At 49.5% G+C, this 19,799-nt stretch overlaps 1 protein-coding gene across 4 annotated transcripts in view; it reads right to left on the reverse strand.

The window, feature by feature from the left end:
* Positions 1–19,418, reverse strand: part of LOC141735509 (regulator of G-protein signaling 7-binding protein-like) — a 99,492-nt gene extending 80,074 nt beyond the window's left edge. For 3 of the 4 annotated variants that reach the window (XM_074568411.1, XM_074568412.1, XM_074568410.1), the window contains exon 1: positions 18,784–19,418. In XM_074568411.1, the coding sequence (XP_074424512.1) occupies positions 18,784–18,945 (162 nt within the window). In that variant the 5' untranslated portion in view covers positions 18,946–19,418. The remainder of the gene's footprint in view (positions 1–18,783) is intronic. The other variant, XM_074568413.1, reaches the window with a different exon arrangement.
* Positions 19,419–19,799: the final 381 nt, after the last annotated feature.

The raw sequence follows: 19,799 nt of genomic DNA on the forward strand, positions 1-19,799 counted from the left end.
ACTGGCCTATAGTTCCCTGGTTCATCCTTCTTTCCCTTTTTGAAAATGGGGATTATGTTTCCCCTTTTCCAGTCAGTGGGGACCTCACCAGACTGCCATGACTTTTGGAATATAATAGAGAGCAGTTTAGCAACCTCATCCGCCAGTTCCTTCAGTACCCGTGGGTGTATCCCATCGGGTCCCATGGACTTGTTCACTTTCAGGTTCATCAGATGGTCACAAACCTGATCTTCACTTACAATGGGCAGTTCTTTCCAACCCCTGCCATTATCTTCTGTGACTCTGGGAGTGTGGCTGGAGCCCTTGCCAGTGAAGACTGAGGAAAAGAAGTCGTTGAGAACCTCGGCCTTCTCCATATCACTTGTCACCAGTTCTCCCGTTTCCTTTCTGAGGGGGCCCACACCTTCCCTAGTCTTGTTCTTACCATTAATATACCTATAGAAATTTTTGCTCTTTCCCTTGATCTCCTTGGCTAGATTTAATTCTAACCGAGCTTTAGCTTTTCTCACCAGGTCTCTTGCTGCTCGGACAGCTTCCTTATATGCCCCCCATTCCAGATATCCTTTCTTCCACTCCTTATAAAGTTTCTTTTTGTGTGACAGTGTGTCCAGGAGCTCCTTGTTCATCCAGGCAGGTCTCCTAGCATTCTTTCCTGCCTTCCTCTTTGTCAGTATAGTTTGCTCCTGGACACGGAGAAGGTGATCCTTGAATACTGACCAGCTGTCCTGGGCCCCCCTTCCCTCTAGAGCTTTGTCCCACGGCACTTTGGCCAGCAGATCCCTGAAGCGATCAAAGTCTGCATGCCTAAAGTCCGGGGTCATAAGCTTGGAATACATCCTCTTAGTTGCCCTGAGGATCTTAAATTCTATCGCTTCGTGGTCACTGCAGCCAAGGTTATCCGTTAGCCTCACGTTGGTCACCAGCCCTTCCCTGTTGGTGAGAACGAGGTCCAGCATAGCACCATTTCTTGTTGGTTCCTCTACCATTTGGAGGAGGAAGTTGTCATCTATGCATTCCAGGAACATCCTGGATTGCTGGTGCCTTGCTGTATTGAAAAGGGGAAGAGGGTGTTTGCTCATGAGCTAGTGGGGCTCATTGACCGAGCTTTAAACTAGGCTTGTTGGGGGAGGGGAATATTACCCAGCTTGCTCATGACAAGCCAAAGGATGATGCTCCAAGGTCTGAGGGGTGGGTCACTAGCGAAGGCCCTCAACCTGTTGCTCCGAGATGTGCTGGGTACGCTGCAGCACACTCAAAGTCTTATGGGGACGAGCCAGGGGCTCCTGAGGCAATAGCAATCATAGAATCATAGAATCTTCATGGTTGGAAAGGACCTTTGAGATCATCGAGTCCAACCATACACACACAGAAAAAAAAAACAACAAAAAACCCCCACAAACAACCAACACCTACAATCTCTGCCACTAGAGCATGCCCTGAAGTGCCACATCTAGACGTTTCTTAAATACCTCTAGGGATGGTGACTCAACCACCTCCCTGGGCAGACTGTTCCAGTGCCTGACCACTCTTTCAGTAAAGTAATTCTTCCTAATATCTAATCTAAACCTCCCCTGCCACAGCTTCAGACCATTTCCTCTGGTCCTGTCATTATTCACCTGGGAGAAGAGGCCAACACCCACCTCTCTCCACCCTCCTTTCAGGTAGTTGTAGAGGGCAATGAGGTCTCCCCTCAGCCTCCTCTTCTCCAAGCTAAACATGCCCAGCTCCCTCAGCCTCTCCTCATATGACCTGGTCTCCAGACCCCTCACCAGCCTGGTAGCTCTCCTCTGGACACGCTCCAGCACCTCAGTGTCCCTCTTGTACAGAGGGGCCCAGAACTGAACACAGTACTCGAGGTGAGGCCTCACCAGTGCCAAGTACAGAGGCACGATCACTTCCCTATTCCTGCTGGCCACGCTGTTCCTGATACAAGCCAGAATGCTGTTGGCCTTCTTGGCCCCCTGGGCACACTGCTGGCTCATGTTAAGCTGGCCGTCCACCAGCACCCCCAGGTCCTTTTCTGCCGGGCAGCTTTCCAGCCACTCTTCCCCAAGCCTGTAGCGTTGCTTGGGATTGTTGTGACTGAAATGCAGGACCCGGCACTTGGCCTTATTAAACCTCATCCCACTGGCCTTGGCCCATCGATCCAGCCTGTCCAGGTCCCTCTGTAGGGCCTTCCTGCCCTCAAGCAGATCAACACTCCCACCTAGTTTGGTGTCATCTGCAAACTTACTGAGGGTGCACTCGATCCCCTCATCCAGATCATTGATAAATATATTCAACAAAACTGGCCCCAAAACTGAGCCCTGAGGGACACCACTGGTGACCGGCCGCCAAGAGGATTTCACCCCATTGATCCCAACTCTCTGGGCACGGCCATCCAGCCAGTTTTTAACCCAGCAAAGAGTACACTTGTCTATGCCATGATTCGCCAGCTTCTCCAGGAGAATGCTGTGGGGGACGGTGTCAAAGGCCTTACCAAAGTCCAGATAGACAACGTCCACAGCCTCCCCCGCATCCAGAAGGCGGGTCACATGGTCATAGAAAGAGATCAGGTTGGTTAAGCAGGACCTCCCTTTCCTAAACCCGTGCTGGCTGGCCCTGATCCCTTGGCTGCCCTGCACTTGCCGTGAGAGCTCACTCAGGATGATCCTCTCCATGATCTTTCCTGGTACCGAGGTCGGTATCTCAGCCTTCTCCTCGTCCTTGGTTGCAACTTTCCCCCCGGCATCCAGTAAGGGATGGAGATTCTCCCTGGCTCTCTTTTTGTTGATGCATTTATAAAAGCTTTTTTTGTTGTCCTTAATGCTAGTGGCCAAGTTGAGCTCCAGCTGGGCTTTTGCCTTCCTAATTTTCTCTCTGTATAACCTAACAAGATCTCTGTACAACCTAACGAGATCTCTGTACTCCTCCTGAGTTGCCTGTCCCTTCTTCCAAAGGTGGTAAACCCTCCTTTTATTCCTAAGTCCCATCAGAAGTTCATCCAGACTGGCCATTTTCCCTGCCCTTTAGACTTGCGACACCTGGGGACAGCCTGCTCCTGGGCCTTTAAGATTTCCTTCTTGAAGGGCGTCCAGCCTTCCTGGACCCCTTTGCCTTTCAGGACTATCTCCCAAGGGACTCTCTCAACCAGTGTTCTGAACAGGCCAAAGTCCGCCCTCCGGAAGTCCAAGGTGGAGGTTTTGCTAACCCCCCTCCTTACATCACTACCAATTGAAAACTTGACCATTTCATGATCACTAAACCCAAGACGGCCTCCGACCACCACATCTCCCACTAGTCCTTCTCTGTTTCTGAGCAGTAGGTCTAGCGAGGCACCTCCCCTGGTAGGCTCGCCTACCAGTTGTGTCAGGAAGTTATCTTCCATGCACTCGAGGAACCTCCTAGCCTGCCTGCTCTCTGCTGTGTTGTATTTCCAGCAGATACCCGGCAGGTTGAAGTCCCCAACCAGAACAAGGGCTGGCAATTGCGAGACTTCAGCCAGCCGCTTATAGAATACTTCATCTGTGTCCTCATCCTGGTCGGGTGGTCTCTAGCATACTCCCAGCACAAGATCTCCCTTATTTGCCTTCCCCTTCATCCTTACCCATAAACACTCGACTTTATCATCACTGGAATCTAGCTCTATACAATCAAAACATTCCTTAATGTACAGAGCCACAAACAGAGCCACAGAGCCAGAAACCAGGGAGTCACAGATAAAACACCTCAAAGGAAGACCACCTGAAGAGCAGCAGGAAGGAAATGCAGCCACTCCAGCCAGTGACTCAGCTTCATTGGGCGCCCAGCTGAAGTGCCTTTAGGCAAATGCATGTAGCATGGGAAACAAGCAAGTGGAGTTGGAGATGGGCACATGCCTCAAGGGCTATGATCTTATTGTCATCACAGAGATTTGGTGGGATGTCTCTTATGACTGGATTGTTGGAATGGAGGGATACAGACTCTTCAGAAAGGACAGGCTGGGGAGATGAGGAGGGGGTGTTGTCCTCTATGTCAATGAACAGCTGGAGTCCATGGAGCTCCACCTGGGGATGGATGAAGACCCAACAGAGACCTTATGGGTCAAGATTAAAGGGAACACAGGGGCAGGGGACATTACAGTGGGGGTCTGCTACAGACCACCTGGCCAGGATGATGGAGCAGATGAGGCCCTCCATAGACGAGAGAAGCGGCATCGCGTTCACAGACCCTGGTCATCATGGGGGACTTCAACCACCCCGATATCTGTTGGAGGGACAACACAGAGCAGGGCACAAGAAATCCAGGAAGTTCTTGGAATGTGTCAATGACAACTTCCTTCTCCAAGTGGTAGAGGAGCCAATGAGGAGAGGATCCATGCTGGACCTTGTCCTTACCAACAAGGAGGGGCTGGTGGGGAATGTCAAGCTCAAGGGTAGCCTCGGCTGCAGTGATCATGAAATGGTAGAATTCAAGATCCTTAGAGCAGCAAGGAAGGTGCACAGCAAGCTCACTACCCTGGACTTCAGGAGAGCAGACTTTGGCCTCTTGAGGGACCTGCTTGGCAGGGTAACATGGGAAAAAGCACTGGAGGGAAGAGGGGCCCAAGGAAGCTGGTTAGTATTCAAGGATCACCTCCTCCAAGCTCAGGAGCAGTGCATCCCAAGAATGAAGAAGTCAGGCAAAAATGCCAGGAGACCTGTGTGGATGAAGAAGGAGCTCCTGGACAAGCTCAAAAGCAAAAAGGAGGCCTACAGAGGGTGGAAGCAAGGACAGGTAGCCTGGGAGGAATAAAGAGAAACTGTTCAAGTGGCCAGGAACCAGATTAGGCAAGCTAAAGCCCAGATAGAATTAAATCTGTCTAGGGACATCAAGGACAGCAAGAAAAACTTCTGTACGTACGTCAGGGATAAAGGCAAGACTAGGGAAGATGTAGGCCCTCTCCAGAAGGAGACAGGAGACCTGGTCACCCAAGATATGGAGAAGGCTGAGGTACTGAATCACTTTTTCACCTTGGTCTTCACCGGCAAGGGCTCTAACCACACTGCCCAAGTTGCAGAAGTCAAATGCAGGGGCTATGAGAATGAATAACCACCCGCTGTAGGAAGATCAGGTTCAAGGCCACCTGAGGAACCTGAAGGTGCATAAGTCCATGGGACCTGATGAAATCCATCCATGGGTCCTGAGGGAACTGGCGGATCACAGAATCACAGAATGATAGGGGTTGGAAGGGACCTCTGGAGATCCTCTAGTCCAACCCCCCTGCCAGAGCAGGGTCACCTAGAGCAGGTTGCACAGGAACGCGTCCAGGCGGGTTTGGAATGTCTCCAGAGACGGAGACTCCACCACCTCTCTGGGCAGCCTGTTCCAGTGCTCTGCCACCCTCAAAGTAAAGAAGTTCCTCCTCATGTTTAGGTGGAACTTCCTATGCTCAAGTTTGTGCCCATGACCTCTTGTCCTGTCCCTGGGCACCACTGAAAAGAGCCTGGCCCCATCCTCCTGACACCCACCCTTTAAGTATTCATAAGCACTGATAAGATCCTCCCTCAGTCTTTTTTTTTCCAGACTGAAGAGACCCAAATCCCTCAGCCTTTCTTCATAAGAGAGGTGTTCCAGTCCCCTAATCACCTTCGTAGCCCTGATGGAGTCACTAAGCCACTTTCGTTATATTTGAAAAGTCACGGCAGTCTGGTGAAGTTCCCACTGACTGGAAAAGGCGAAATATAGCCCCCATTTAAAAAAAGGGGGAAAAGGAAGACCCAGGGAACTACAAACTGGTTGGTCTCACCTCTGTGTCTGGAAAGATCATGGAGCAGATCCTCCTGGAATCTCTGCTAAGGCACATGGAAAATAAGGAGGTGATTGGTGACAGCCAACATGGCTTCACCAAGGGCAAGTCATGCCTGACAAATTTGGTGGCCTTCTATGATGTTGTCACAGCATTGGTAGATAAGGGGAGAGCAACTGATGTCCTTTACCTGGACTTATGCAAAGCGTTTGACATTGTCCCGCATGACATCCTGGTCTCTAAATTGGAAAAGCATGGATTTGATGGATGGACCACTCAGTGGATAAGGAACTGGCTAGATGGCTGCAGTCAAAGGGTTGTGGTCAACGGCTCAATGTCCACATGGAAACCAGTGACGAGTGGCATTCCTCAGGGGTCAGTACTGGGACCAGTGATGTCTAACATCTTTGTCGGTGACATGGACAGTGAGATTGAGTGCACCCTCAGCAAGTTTGCCAACGACATCAAGCTGTGTGGCACAGTCGACACACTGGAGGGAAGGGATGCCATCCAGAGGGACCTGGACAGGCTTGAGAGGTGGGCCTGTGTGAACCTCATGAAGTTCAACCAGGCCAAGTGCAAGGTCCTGCCCCTGGGTCATGGCAATCCCAGGCACAAGTGCAGGTTGGGGAGAGGATGGCTTGAGAGCAGCCCTGAGGAGAAGTTCTTGGGGGTGCTGGTGGACGAGAGGCTCAACACAAGCAGGCAATGTGCGCTTGCAGCCCAGAAAGCCAACTGAATCCTGGGCTGCATCAAAAGAAGTATGGCCAGCAGGTTAAGGGAGATGATTCTCCCCCTCTACTCTGCTCTCGTGAGACCCCACCTGGAGTACTGCATCCAGCTTTGGAGTCCTCAGCACAAGAAGGACACGGACCTGTTGGAGAGGGTCCAGAGGAGGGCCACGAAGATGATCAGAGGGCTGAAACACCTCTCCTATGAAGAAAGGCTGAGAGCGTTGGGGTTGTTCAGCCTCGAGACCTTATTGAAGCCTTCCAGTACCTAAAGGGGGCCTACAGGAAAGATGGGGAGGGACTCTTTATCAGGGCATGTAATGATAGGACAAGGGGTAACGGTTTTAAACTGAAAGAGGGGAGATTTAGATTAGATATTAGGAAGAACTTCTTTACTGTAAGGGTGTGAGACACTGGAACAGGTTGCCCAGGGAAGATGTGGATGCCCCATCCCTGGAAGTGTTCAAGGCCAGGCTGGATGGGGCTTTGAGCAGCCTGGTCTAGTGGGAGGTGTCCCTGCCCATGGCAAGGGTGTTGGAACAAGATGATCTTTAAGGTCCCTTCTAACCCGAACCATTCTATGACTCTATGATTCTGTATAATGAACTCTCAGATAATGAGAAACAGTATGCTCTGTTCACTGATGGATCTTGTTGTATTGTGGGAAAACATTGAGGGTGGAAAGCTGCTGTATGGAGTCCTACACGATGAGTTGCTGAAGCGACTGAAGGAGAAGGTGAATCGAGTCACTTTGCAGAGGTAAAAGCCATCCAGCTGGCCTTAGACATTGCTGAATGAGAAAAGTGGCAAATACTCATGGCTGGTGGCAAATGCTTTGTGGGGATGGTTAAAGCAGTGGAAGCAGAGCAACTGGCAGCAAAAAGGTAAACCCATCTGGACTGCTGAATTATGGCAAGATATTCCTGACTGGCTAAGGAAACTCGTCATAAAGGTATGCCATGTAGATGCCCACGTACCCATAAATCAGGCCACTGAGGAACATCGAAACAATCAGCAAGTGGACCAGGCTGCTAAGATTTTCCAGATGGATTTGGACTGGTGTCCTGGTTCTGGGGGGGATAGGGTTAATTCTCCCCAGGCTCTGGCAGGGGTACAGGTATTCCATCCCATGTGAGCCATGCCCAGTCGGAGCTGCTGGAGGAGGGGGCAGGAAGTTGCACTTGAGAGTGGGCTGGGGCAACCCGGGTCTGGTCAGTGAGAGGTGGGACTGTAATTGTGTTTGTTGTTTTCCTCGATCGGTGTTATTGTTGTTGTTTTCCTGTTCCCTTTGCTGTTCTGTTAAACTGCCTTTGCTGCTTTTGTCTCAGCCCCTGAGTTTTACCTTTTTCTTCTAATTCTCCCCCCACAGCCGTGGGGGGGTGTCCTGGTTCCGGTGGGGATAGGGTTAATTCTCCCCAGGCTCCGGCAAGGACACAGTTATTCCATGCCATGTGAGCCATGCCCACTCTGAGCTGCCGGGGGAGGGGGCAGAAAGTCACCACTTGGAGCGGGCTGGGGCGTCCTGAGTCCAGTAATTGTGTTTGTATACTCCTCTATCCATGGTATTGTTTTTTTATTGTTCCCTTTGCTGTTCTGTTAAACTGCCTTTGTCTCAACCCAAGAGTTTTGCCTTTTTCTTCTGATTCTTCCCATATTGGGAAAGCCCGAGAGAGCGGACCATGGTTCTTTGTTGCCGTCTGAGGCTAAACCACGACAGTCCTTTTTGGCGCCCAACGTGGGGCTGGAAGGGTTGAGATAACGACAAATCCAACCAGAGCTTGTTAAAACAAATTTGTTGTGTGCAATTATTATATTAGTTAAATAGTTGCTGGTCACCATGTTGCTTGGTTTGTTCTCATGGCTGTGTTATATAAATTCCTATATGGTTTGTGTACTCCCCACGATGCTGTTTATCACCTCTGGGAGAGGGATCAGGATTATCATTTTGCTGTCTTGTGTGATATCAACTTATGATATGATAACATCACTGTTCAGATGGTTATTTTAGGGTGTTTATGTGGTATTGCTGTCCTGCCTGTACCTTGGGTACCGTCTCTTGGAATTTATTAATAATTACACCCAGTCTATGGGGGAAATGGCAGGAGATATTTTCCCCAGCTCTTCTGCCTCCCTTTTCTCCTTTGGGTCAGGTATGACAGCTTTTGGAATTTTTAATATCCTTGGGATACTCAAACCAGGATGTTCCTAGTGTTATGTCTCCTGAATGTGTTCCAGGTCTTGTTTAGAGTTAAACAACTATTTAAGACTGCCACCCAGAGATCTTTCTCGAGGCTGGATAGTCAGGGGTGGCAGGGCATGTGGGAGAACATGGGCAGTTACCTAGAGAGCTTCTCACCTCCAATGGTCTGGGACTTCACCCCCAAACAACTACAGGACCCTGATAAAGTCATAGAATATTTGAAAGGAAAATGCTGTGGCTATTCCAGAGAGGCACAACTCACCGCGCTGTGCTTGTCCCTGGCCAGTATCTACCAAGCACTGCTCGATGTCATGTAGCACCCTCGGGAGAAAGAGAGGGAAACCAGGCCGACAGGCACTGTGGCTACTGCAACTCCTGCGACAGACACTGCGGCTATCCCAACCCCTGCAACAGACACTGCAGCTGCTCCAACCCCGGTGGCAGGCACTGCAGCTGAACCAGAAAACCAACCCATGCCAGTATCAGTTGCCCCTATACTGGGCATATACTGGGTTTCTATATATAGAAACAAAAAATGTTTCTATAAATTCATTAACAACAAAAGGAGGATTAGGGAAAATCTCCCTCCCTTACTGGATGCAGAGGGAAACATAGTCACAAAGGATGAGGAAAAGGCTGAGGTGCTCAACGCCTACTTTGCCTCAGTCTTTAGCAGTGGAACTAGCTGTTCCCTGGGCACCCAGCCTCGTGAGCTCGGAGACAGGGAGGGGAAGCTGAATGAGGTCATCACAATGAAAGAGGAAGTGATCTGTGACCTGCTACATCACTTGGATGCACACAAGTCTATGGGACCGGATGGGTTACATCCAGAGTGCTGAAAGAGTTGGCAGACGTGCTCGCCAAGCCACTTTCCATGATCTACCTGAAGTCATGGCTAACTGGGGAGGTACCAATGGACTGGAGGGTAGCAAATGTAGCACCCATCTACAAAAAAGGCAGAAAGGAGGATCCGGGAAACTACAGGCCTGTCAGTCTGACCTCGGTAGCAGGGAAGGTCATGGAGCAGATCATCTTGAGTGCCATTACAAGGGACAAGCAGGGGATCGGGCCTAGTCAGCATGGGTTTATGAAAGGCAGGTCCTGCCTGACGAATCTGATCTCCTTCTATGACAAGATGACCCGATTATTGGATGAGGGAAAGGCTGTGGACGTTGTCTACCTAGACTTTCAAAAAGCATTTGACACTGTCCCCCATAGAATTCTCATGGAAAAACTGGCGGCTCATGGCCTGGATGAGCATACGATCTGCTGGATCAAGCACTGGCTGGATGGGCGGTCCCAAAGAGTGGTGGTCAATGGAGTTAAATCCAGCTGGCGGCCGGTCACAAGTGGTGTCCCTCAGGGCTCAGTGTTGGGACCATTTCTGTTTAACATCTTTATTGATGACCTTGATAAGGACATAGAGTGTATCATCAGCAAGTTTGCAGATGACACAAAGCTAAGCGGGAGTGTTGATCTGCATGAGGATAGGGAGGCTCTACAGAGAGACTTGGATAGATTGGATCAATGGGCCAATGCTAATGGGATGAGCTTCAACAAGGCCAAGTGCTGGGTCCTGCGCTTGGGCCACAACAACCCCATGCATCGCTACAGGCTTGGGGCAGTGTGGCTGGAGAGCTGCCTGGCAGAAAAGGACCTGGGGGTTCTAATTGACAAGCAGCTGAACATGAGCCAGCAGTGTGCCCAGGTGGCCAAGAGGGCCAATGCCATCCTGGCTTGTATTAGAAATAGTGTGACCAGCAGAAGGAGGGAGGTGATTGTCCCCCTGTACTCAGCACTGGTGAGGCCACACCTTGAGTATTGTGTCCAGTTCTGGGCACCTCAATATGAGAGAGATATCGAGGTGCTGGAGCGAGTGCAGAGGAGGGCAACAAAGCTGGTGAAGGGCCTGCAGAATAAATCTTATGAGGAGTGAATGAAGGAGCTGGGACTGTTTAGTTTGAGGAAGAGGAGGCTGAGGGGAGACCTCATCACTCTCTACAACTACTTGAAAGACCATTGTAGAGAGGTTGGTGCTGGTCTCTTCTCACAGGTAATTAGCGATAGAACAAGAGGGAATGGCTTCAAGCTGCAGCAGGGTAGGTTTAGGCTGGACATTAGGAAAAAATTCTTCCCAGAAAGAGTGGTCAGACACTGGAATAGGCTGCCCAGGGAGGTGGTGGAGTCACCATCCCTGGATGTGTTTAAGACTCATTTAGATGTGGTGTTAGGGGATGTGCTGTAAGGGAGACCTTTGTAGAGTGGAGTTGATGGTTGGACTCGATGATCCCAAGGGTCTTTTCCGACCTAAATGATTCTATGATTCTATGATTCTAACTGTAGACTATCGTCGCATGATCGCAGTTACGCCACCACTCAGTGCTGCTGTGCCGGACATGCTAGAACTCCAATACGAACTGGAGTCCAAGGCAGCCAAGTGGTATGCCACAACTGATATAGCGAATGCATTCTTCTCAATCCCTTTGGCAGCAGAGTGCAGGCCACAGTTTGCTTTCACTTGGAGGGGCATCCAGTACACCTGGAATCGACTGCCCCAGGGGTGGAAACACAGCCCCACCATTTGCCATGGACTGGTCCAGACTGCACTGGAAAAGGGGGAAGCTCCAGAACATCTGCAGTACATTGATGACATCATCGTATGGGGAAACACAGCAGAAGAAGTTTTTGAGAAAGGGAATACAATAATCCGAATCCTTCTGAAAGCTGGTTTTGCCATAAAATGAGGTAAGGTCAAGGGACCTGCGCAGGAGATCCAGTTTTTACGAATAAAATGGCAGGATGGATGCTGTCGGATCCCAATGGATGTGATCAACAAAATAGCAGCTATGTCTCCACCAACTAGTAAAAAGGAAACACAAGCTTTCTTAGGCATTGTGGGTTTTTGGAGAATGCATATCCAAGATTACAGTCAAATTGTAAGCCCTCTGTATCAAGTAACCCGGAAGAAGAATGATTTTAAATGGGGTCCTGAGCAACGACAAGCTTTTGAACAAATCAAACAGGAAATAGTTGATGCAGTGGCCCTGGGGTCAGTCCGGGCAGGACAAGATGTTAAAAATGTGCTCTACACCGCAGCCGGGGAGAACGGCCCTACCTGGAGCCTCTGGCAGAAAGCACCAGGGGAGACTCGAGGGAGACCCCCAGGGTTTTGGAGTCGGGGATACAGAGGATCCGAAGCCCGCTACACTCCAACAGAAAAAGAGATATTGGCAGCATATGAAGGGGTTCGAGCTGCTTCGGAAGTGGTTGGCACAGAAGCACAGCTCCTCTTAGCACCTCGACTGCCGGTGCTGGGCTGGATGTTCAAAGAAAGGGTCCCCACCACACATCATGCAACTGATGCTACATGGAGTAAGTGGATTGCACTGATCACACAGCGAACTCGAATGGGAAACCCCAGTCGCCCAGGAATTCTGGAAGTGATCATGGACTGGCCAGAAGGCAAGGATTTCGGAATGTCACCAGAGGAGGAGGTGACACATGTGGAAGAGGCCCCACCATATAATAAACTGCCAGAAAATGAGAAGGAATATGCCCTGTTCACTGATGGGTCCTGCCGTATTGTGGGAAAGCATCGAAAGTGGAAGGCTGCTGTGTGGAGTCCTACACGACAAGTTGCAGAAGCCAGTGAGGGACAGGGTGAATCGAGCCAGTTTGCAGAGGTGACAGCCATCCAGCTGGCTTTGGACATTGCTGAGCGAGAAAAATGGCTAGTACTTGATCTCTACACTGACTCATGGATGGTGGCAAATGCTCTGTGGGGGTGGTTACAGCAGTGGAAGCAGGGCAACTGGCAGCGCAGAGGCAAACCCATCTGGGCTGCTGACCTATGGCAAGATATTGCTGCCCGGATAGAGAATCTGGTTGTGAAAGTACGCCATGTAGATGCCCATGTACCGAAGAATCGGGCCACGGAGGAACATCAGAACAACCAGCAGGTGGATCGGGCTGCTAGGATTGAAGTGGCTCAGGTGGATCTGGACTGGCAACATAAGGGTGAACTATTCATAGCTCGATGGGACCATGACACCTCAGGCCATCAAGGAAAAGATGCAACATATAGATGGGCTCGTGACCGAGGGGTGGACTTGACCATGGACACTATTGCACAGGTCATCCATGAATGTGAGACATGTGCTGCAATCAAGCAAGCCAAGCATTTGAAGCCTCTTTGGTATGGAGGGCGATGGCTGAAATACAAATCTGGGGAGGCCTGGCAGATTGATTATATCACACTGCCACAAACCCATCAAGGCAAGCGCTATGTGCTCACAGTGGTGGAAGCAACCACCGGATGGCTGGAAACATACCCTGTGCCCCATGCCACCACCCAGAGCACTATCCTGGGCCTTGAAAAACAAGTCCTGTGGCGACATGGCACCCCAGAGAGAACTGGGTCGGACAACGGGACTCATTTCCGAAACAGCCTCATAGACACCTGGGCCAAAGAGCATCACATCCCCTGTCACGCACCAGCCTCCGGGAAGATGGAACGATACAATGGACTGTTAAAAACTACACTGAGAGCAATGGGTGGTGGGAGTTTAAAACATTGGGATGCACATCTAGCAAAGGCTACCTGGCTAGTTAACACCAGGGGATCTACCAATCGAGCTGGCCCTGCCCAATCAAAACTTGCACGTACCGTAGAAGGGGATAAAGTCCCCATGGTGAACATGAAGAATATGTCAGGGAAGACAGTCTGGGTTAGTCCTGCCTCAGGCAAAGCCAAAGCCAAAGCCAAAGCCATCCGTGGGATTGCTTTTGCCCAAGGACCTGGGTGCACTTGATGGGTGTTGCGGAAGGATGGGGAGGTCTGATGTGTACCTCATGGGGATCTGATTTTGGATGAGAATAGCCAATGAACCAAATTGTATGATGTTAATTGCTAAATAATCCTGCCACTGTATGTCCTCGTTACTCTAATTGCTATCAGCTGTACTACAGTAAGAATCACCCAAACTAATGACAGATGGACTTTCATGAAAAATTGAGTAAGGTGCAGCGGTGATGGGATCAGAACTGACCTCAGCAGCTGGTGCTCAGCAACTTCATTGAGATTGAGATCTTCAGCCCATGGACTGTGGGCATGAGCTGCACCAGATACATCATCCGCAAGCTCCAAAAATACAGCATGCAACAGGCCAGCACCACACGCCATCTCGCCTGCCCTGAGAGACTGTTCTAACAGATGGAGCCCAAAGAACTCAATGGACATTTTAGAGGGATGGCCCATAGACGAAGGGCATTATATCTGTATGAATATATATGTACACACATATATATATATATAAAAAAAAGACAGGGGAAAGTGGTGGCAATTAATTGGAACCTGTAAGATCTGGGCATGGCATAGATGGTATGGAATAAGGGGTGTATAATGTCCTGATTCTGAGGGGGACAGGGTTAATTTTCCCCAGGCTCTGGCAGGGACACAGGTATTCCATTCCATGTGAGCCATAGGGAGCAGCCGGGGGAGGAGGCAGGAAGTTCTGCTTGGGAGTTGGCTGGGGCATCCTGGGTCCGGTCAGTGAGCAGTGGTACTGTAATCATGTTTGTTGTTTTCCTCTATCGGTGTTATTGTTGTTTTCCTGTTCCCATTGCTGTTCTGTTAAACTGCCTTTGTCTCAACCCCCGAGTTTTGCCTTTTTCTTCCGATTCTCCCCCCACGGCTGTGGGGGTGGGCAGCTTGAGAGAGCGGCCATGTGGTACTTTGTTGCCATCTGAGGCTAAACCATGACAACCGGGAACATAGAGGTGAACTATTTTTAGCTCGGTGGGCCCATGACACCTCAGGTCATCAAGGAAGAGATGCAACATATGGGCCCGTGACCAAGGGGTGGATTTAACCATGGATGCGTCAAAATCAAGCAAGCTAAACAGTTAAAACCTTTGTGATATGGGGGATGATGGTTGAAATATAAGTATGGGGAGGCCTGGCAAATTGACTATATCACACTCCCTCAAACACGTCAGGGTAAGTGTTATGTGCTTACAGTGGTGGAAGGAAGCACTGAATGGTTGGAAACCTATGCCGTGCCCCATGCCACTGCCCGGAATACCATCCTGGGCCTTGAAAGGCAAGTCTTGTGGCGACATGGCACTCCAGAAGGAATTGAGTCAGACAAGGGGACTCATTTCAAAAACAGTCTTATAAGTGCTTGGGCAAAAGAGCATGGCATTGAGTGGGTATATCACATCCCCTATCATGCACCGGCTTCTGGGAAAATTGAGGGATACAATGGATTATTAAAAACCACCCTGAAAGCAATGGGTGGTGGAACCTTTAAAAATTGGGACAAGCATTTAGCACAAGCTACCTGGTTAGTTAACACCAGGGGATCCATCAATCGAGCTGGCCCTGCTCAATCAGGCCTTTTACACACAGTAGAAGGGGATAAAGTCCCTGTGATGCATGGAAGGAATATGCTGGGGAAAGCTGTTTGGGTTTTTCCTGCCTCAGGCAAAGGCAAACCCATTCGTGGGACTGTTTTTGCTCAAGGACCCAGATGTACTTGGTGGGTGATGCTGGAGAATGGAGAAGTTCAATGTGTACATCAAGGACATTTGACCCTGGGTGAGAATAATCAGTCCTGAGTTTGCTATAATAGATGAAATTCTATAATTATTAATGAAATGGACTTAATGAACTCTTGTGTATAAAGATGAATCATAAATGACTGATCTGTGTGTATATATGTATATCTGTACATGTATATGTATATATTTGATGGATAAGAAGTATTAGAGATCTGAGCATGATGCAAATGGTATGGAATAAGGGGTGGAATGTCCTGGTTTGGGGTGGAGCAGAGCCAACTGTCTGTTCAGTGGGAGAGGCTCTTGGTTAACCTTGTTGTTGTGGCAACCAGGGTCAGCTGACCTGGTTGTTTACCCTGTGGAGGGGCTGCACCTGTGGGGAGGCGTGGACAGGTCAGGTGACACAAACTGACCAATAGGGTATTCCAGCCCATCTGCCATGCTCAGGATAAAAGCTGAGGGATGGAAAGGATCTTCTTTAGCAGCTCTCTTTCCTCAGTGACTGGTGTTTGGGGAGGACTGTGTCAGCTTGTCTACCCTTGTTCCCCATCAGTGTGTTCTGGAATCCAGTTCCCATTTGTCACTGAGTGTAGTCTGGAACTTTTCCAGCGTCTGTTGGTGACGTTTCACTGGGAGCTTGATACAGTTTTGTATATATTGTATCTATTTCATTATTTTCTTTTTTATTTCATTAAAGTACTTTAGGTTTTTTTCTAAACTCATGAATCTCTTTATCTCTCTTTTTCTTCTCATTGGAGCAAGAAGTGGGGGAGAGCATCTGTTGTCTTGTCATTGGCCAACCTGGCCCAAACCACAACAGATATTTAATTACACTGATAAAAACAAACAAGTTCTTAAAAAAACATGCCCAATCTATGGCTTGTTCCTGTCGCTCCAAACTTAATGGCATACAGGATCAAGTGCCTAAGATTTAGTAAATGCCTAGGGCCTCCATGCCAGCTGCCTCTTCTGTGATGTATAAATGTTTATTTGCAGGTAAGTAGTGTTTTGTCTTTTAATCTCTGAAAGTGTTTGAGTTATTAATCTTAAATATTAAGTAGACAAAAAACCACAGCTGTTTTACTAGTAGCATGAGGTTATTTTTTTGCTATTGTAAAAGACAAAAATATCTCCAGAAATTATTGCCTTTGCTCCTCCTGCTTCCTGATTAACAGCAAATTTAGGGATTGTAATGTAGCATTTGCTTTTACGCTGGAGATTTTGCTAATTTATTTTTTAATGATTTCTGTTCTGTCACTGGTCTCTAACACAACTTTCAGTCTTAAAACCGATCAGAAGCTATTAGCTGAGAAGATGTACCAGATAGGCACTTTCTGGTTAGGATTCTAGAAAGCACTTTTTCCAATGGGGGGGCGGGGGAGAAAACAAAGGAGTAAATAAACACTTCAACGTTTTCACAGAAATCTAATATCCAGCAGATACACGTGGATGCTATTGGGTAACTCTTACAGTGATGGAAAGATCATTATTGTTTAGTTCCACTGATCTTCTATTTGGGATTATATTTTAAGGAAACAAAGCATTTGCTGTCTTCTGAAAGAAAGCACATCAGACCATTTGCTCCACATGGTGGTGAGGGTGGTAGTCCGGGAGCAATGGAACAGTATATTTATTTATCTTTGTTTTGCTAATTTGACTTCAATTTCCAAACTACATAAAACTAGACAAGAGTAACTGCTCATAAGGCTGCAGCCAGCATTACCACAAGGAGTTCAACATATTCCAACATACAAGCATGCTAAAAACCTAGATCTGGCACTTGGATTCTATCAGATCTACCAAATTTTTAAGTCAAGCCTTCAAATTCTCATACTCAGAAAATAAATGAGTCAATTCTGCAACATTCTGGCTCTTCATGCATCCCGCTGCAATTACTCTGTATAACTGAGAATAGTATTGGGACTCATTTTTTGACCATGCCATCCTAAATTTCATTGTAAGAGTAGCAAATAGGTTTCTCTGCTTCTGGAGCAGAAAACCAATCCCAATGCATTCTGATATATCTGCAAAAAAAACAACCCAAAAAAACACATGCGAAAGTCCCAGGCACAATACTTGTACTCTGCTAAACCTGGCTTAAACTCTCTCGTTCTGTAGAGGGTGCACAAAAGTGTCAGAGAAAAAAAATTGTGCTACGTTCTGTTATAGTGTAATTATTCTGCATTAAGAAAAAAAGCGTCTCATCCTGTAACTGGTTGTGCCAGACACATTTTGCCAGTTCTCACCCGATATCCCCTGTCTAAATAGAGGACACATTTAGCCACCTCAGCATTGCCAAGGAAAACAAAACCATACTGATGTTGCAGCATTGAGACAGAAAAAGAAAAAAAAAAACATTGGTTTTATCTCCTGAATCTTACTACATTTTGACAATCCATCTGTAAATCATATTTTATTTCTAATCAGTGAATTCTACCAGATAAACAGCAAAGACACAAAGCTAGCACTTCTGTTTAACTAACCAAATTATGCTGTCATGAATGAGAAAAAAGGCAGGACCCAGTAGGATCCACTTGTTAGGTATATTTATAGAGCTACTGTGGCAGCTTTTGTTCCTTGGCACACTGAGAGTTGATCTCAATTTTGAAGTATCAGAGTGGGTATCTGCCAGCACAGTTTGCAATATTAGAGGGGAAAAATAGCCAGAATACAACAGAACAGAAGTAGCAGATAATATATTTCCAACGCTACTGGACAGAGCTGTAGCAAGATACAGCTTTCAAGTAGCAGCAACTTCATTTGTTTTCTGTCATTGGTGAGAAGAGCAATTTTGGGGCCCAATGTCCAGCTGACTGTAGCCCAAGGAGCCAGATATGTGGTGTATGGTGCTGGTTTGGAGGAAAGTGTCAGGATCCAAACATTTTGAGTGTGAATGGAGAAAAATGTCATACCATAATGTGACAGTCCAAAAATAACATGGATGCAGGTGCTTGATCTGAGATTTTACAATTGCAGTCAGCTACTCCAGGGAGACTGGAAACAGGTACCACGTACGTCAGGGACAGAATTTCGGGGCCTCAAATTCTGAATCCTATTTTGGAAGGATTTTAGGGCAAGAACGTGGTTGCTGCACTCAAGACAGCAAGCACAGAGCAAGGCAACAAGCAGGAGGCAACTATTTACTTATTTAGGCTGCAGTGAGTGCAAGTCTGGGGACAGATTTGGCTGGATCTAGCAGAATGCAACTCCACCTGCTTGGCAGCGCCTAGAAAGAAGCATGTGCTGGGGCAAGGGCTCCTGCTCCTGCAGGGCCAGGCACCCAGCTCCGGTCCCTACCTTACCTTACCTGTCCTGCAGCACCCTGCCGGCTCCCCACAGGTCTCGTTTTTCCCTCCCCTCTCCCGTGTTTGAACCGCTACGAGTTAGGCTACAGGGCAGCGCTCCTGACGGGTATTCCGGTTTTTAAAATAGCGCAACTACACGTGATGGGAATAGGCATGCTGGCGGGAGGAGTGGCACCATCGCCAGCGACGGGAACACTCGGAAAATATAAGTATTAAGGCAAGCCCTTTTGTAGTACCCACCATCTTGCAGTCATCCAGAGCTCCCTGGGTCTGGTAGGCGCTCTCGGAGACGCTGCTCCGGCGTTGACAGTCGCGGCCGTGTGGCGAGGTCTTGCTGCCCTGGAGCAAGATGGAGGCGGCAGAGCGGGGGCGCCTCCTGCGCCAGCTCGGTGTAGAGCTCATGCACTGGCATCCGCCGCGCGGGACCCCGCGGGTGCAGGCAGCGCCTTCCCCCGTCGCCGTCCCGAAGAGGAGTGTAGGCCCGCGCCGCTCGTCGCCTCGGCCCGCCTGGGGCCGCGCTGGTCACAGCAGCGATCGCGGCTACTGTGAGTGATAGCCTGGCACCTGCGGGAGAGCCCGGGGAGCGCCCTGCAACATCGCCTTCGCTACCGCGGAGAGAGGCGGAGGGGCTGGCGCCTTCCCTCCTTCAGCAGCATGTCAGTCCCTGCGGAACCGCCCCGCCGGTGGCATGCTCTGCCGTCCTCGCTCCCATCCAGCGGCCGCCGAAATCTGCTCGATGCTCCCAGCGGGGGAGCCCGCCCCGCCGCGCCGCTACGCGCTCCCCCGCGGCGCGTCTCGCCGAGGCGCCCGCCGGGAGCCGCTCGGAGAGGCCGGGGGGGTGGCTGGGGCCGGCGGGATGACGCCGTCAACAGCGCACCGCCCCCACAGGGAGGGAGTGCGAGCGGCAGCCACTCCCCGGGCATCGCCGCCCTCCCGAGCCCGCCAGCGGCGGGGGCGCCTCGCCCGGCCGGCCGCCATGGGAGGCGGGTCAGCGCCGGGGCGAAGCGCCCTCCCGGTGCATGCCCCAGGGAGAAGCTGGGCAGCGTCTTCCCTTCGGGTGGCCGCAGCCTCAGCGGGAACCGCCTCGGGGCCGCTAGGGCAATTTTCCTACGGACGTTAGCACATCACCAGTGCAGCTTTTGCTGAAGTTGATAGCTTAGAAAATATTTCTCTATTTAAGGAAGACTTGGTTCACTGCTTGTTATAGATTGTGGCCCAATAATTGACAGGAACCAGTCCAATTAATCAAATTAGTT

The sequence above is a fragment of the Larus michahellis genome, chromosome W (assembly GCF_964199755.1).
Source record: "Larus michahellis chromosome W, bLarMic1.1, whole genome shotgun sequence".
NCBI classification, from domain to species: domain Eukaryota; kingdom Metazoa; phylum Chordata; class Aves; order Charadriiformes; family Laridae; genus Larus; species Larus michahellis.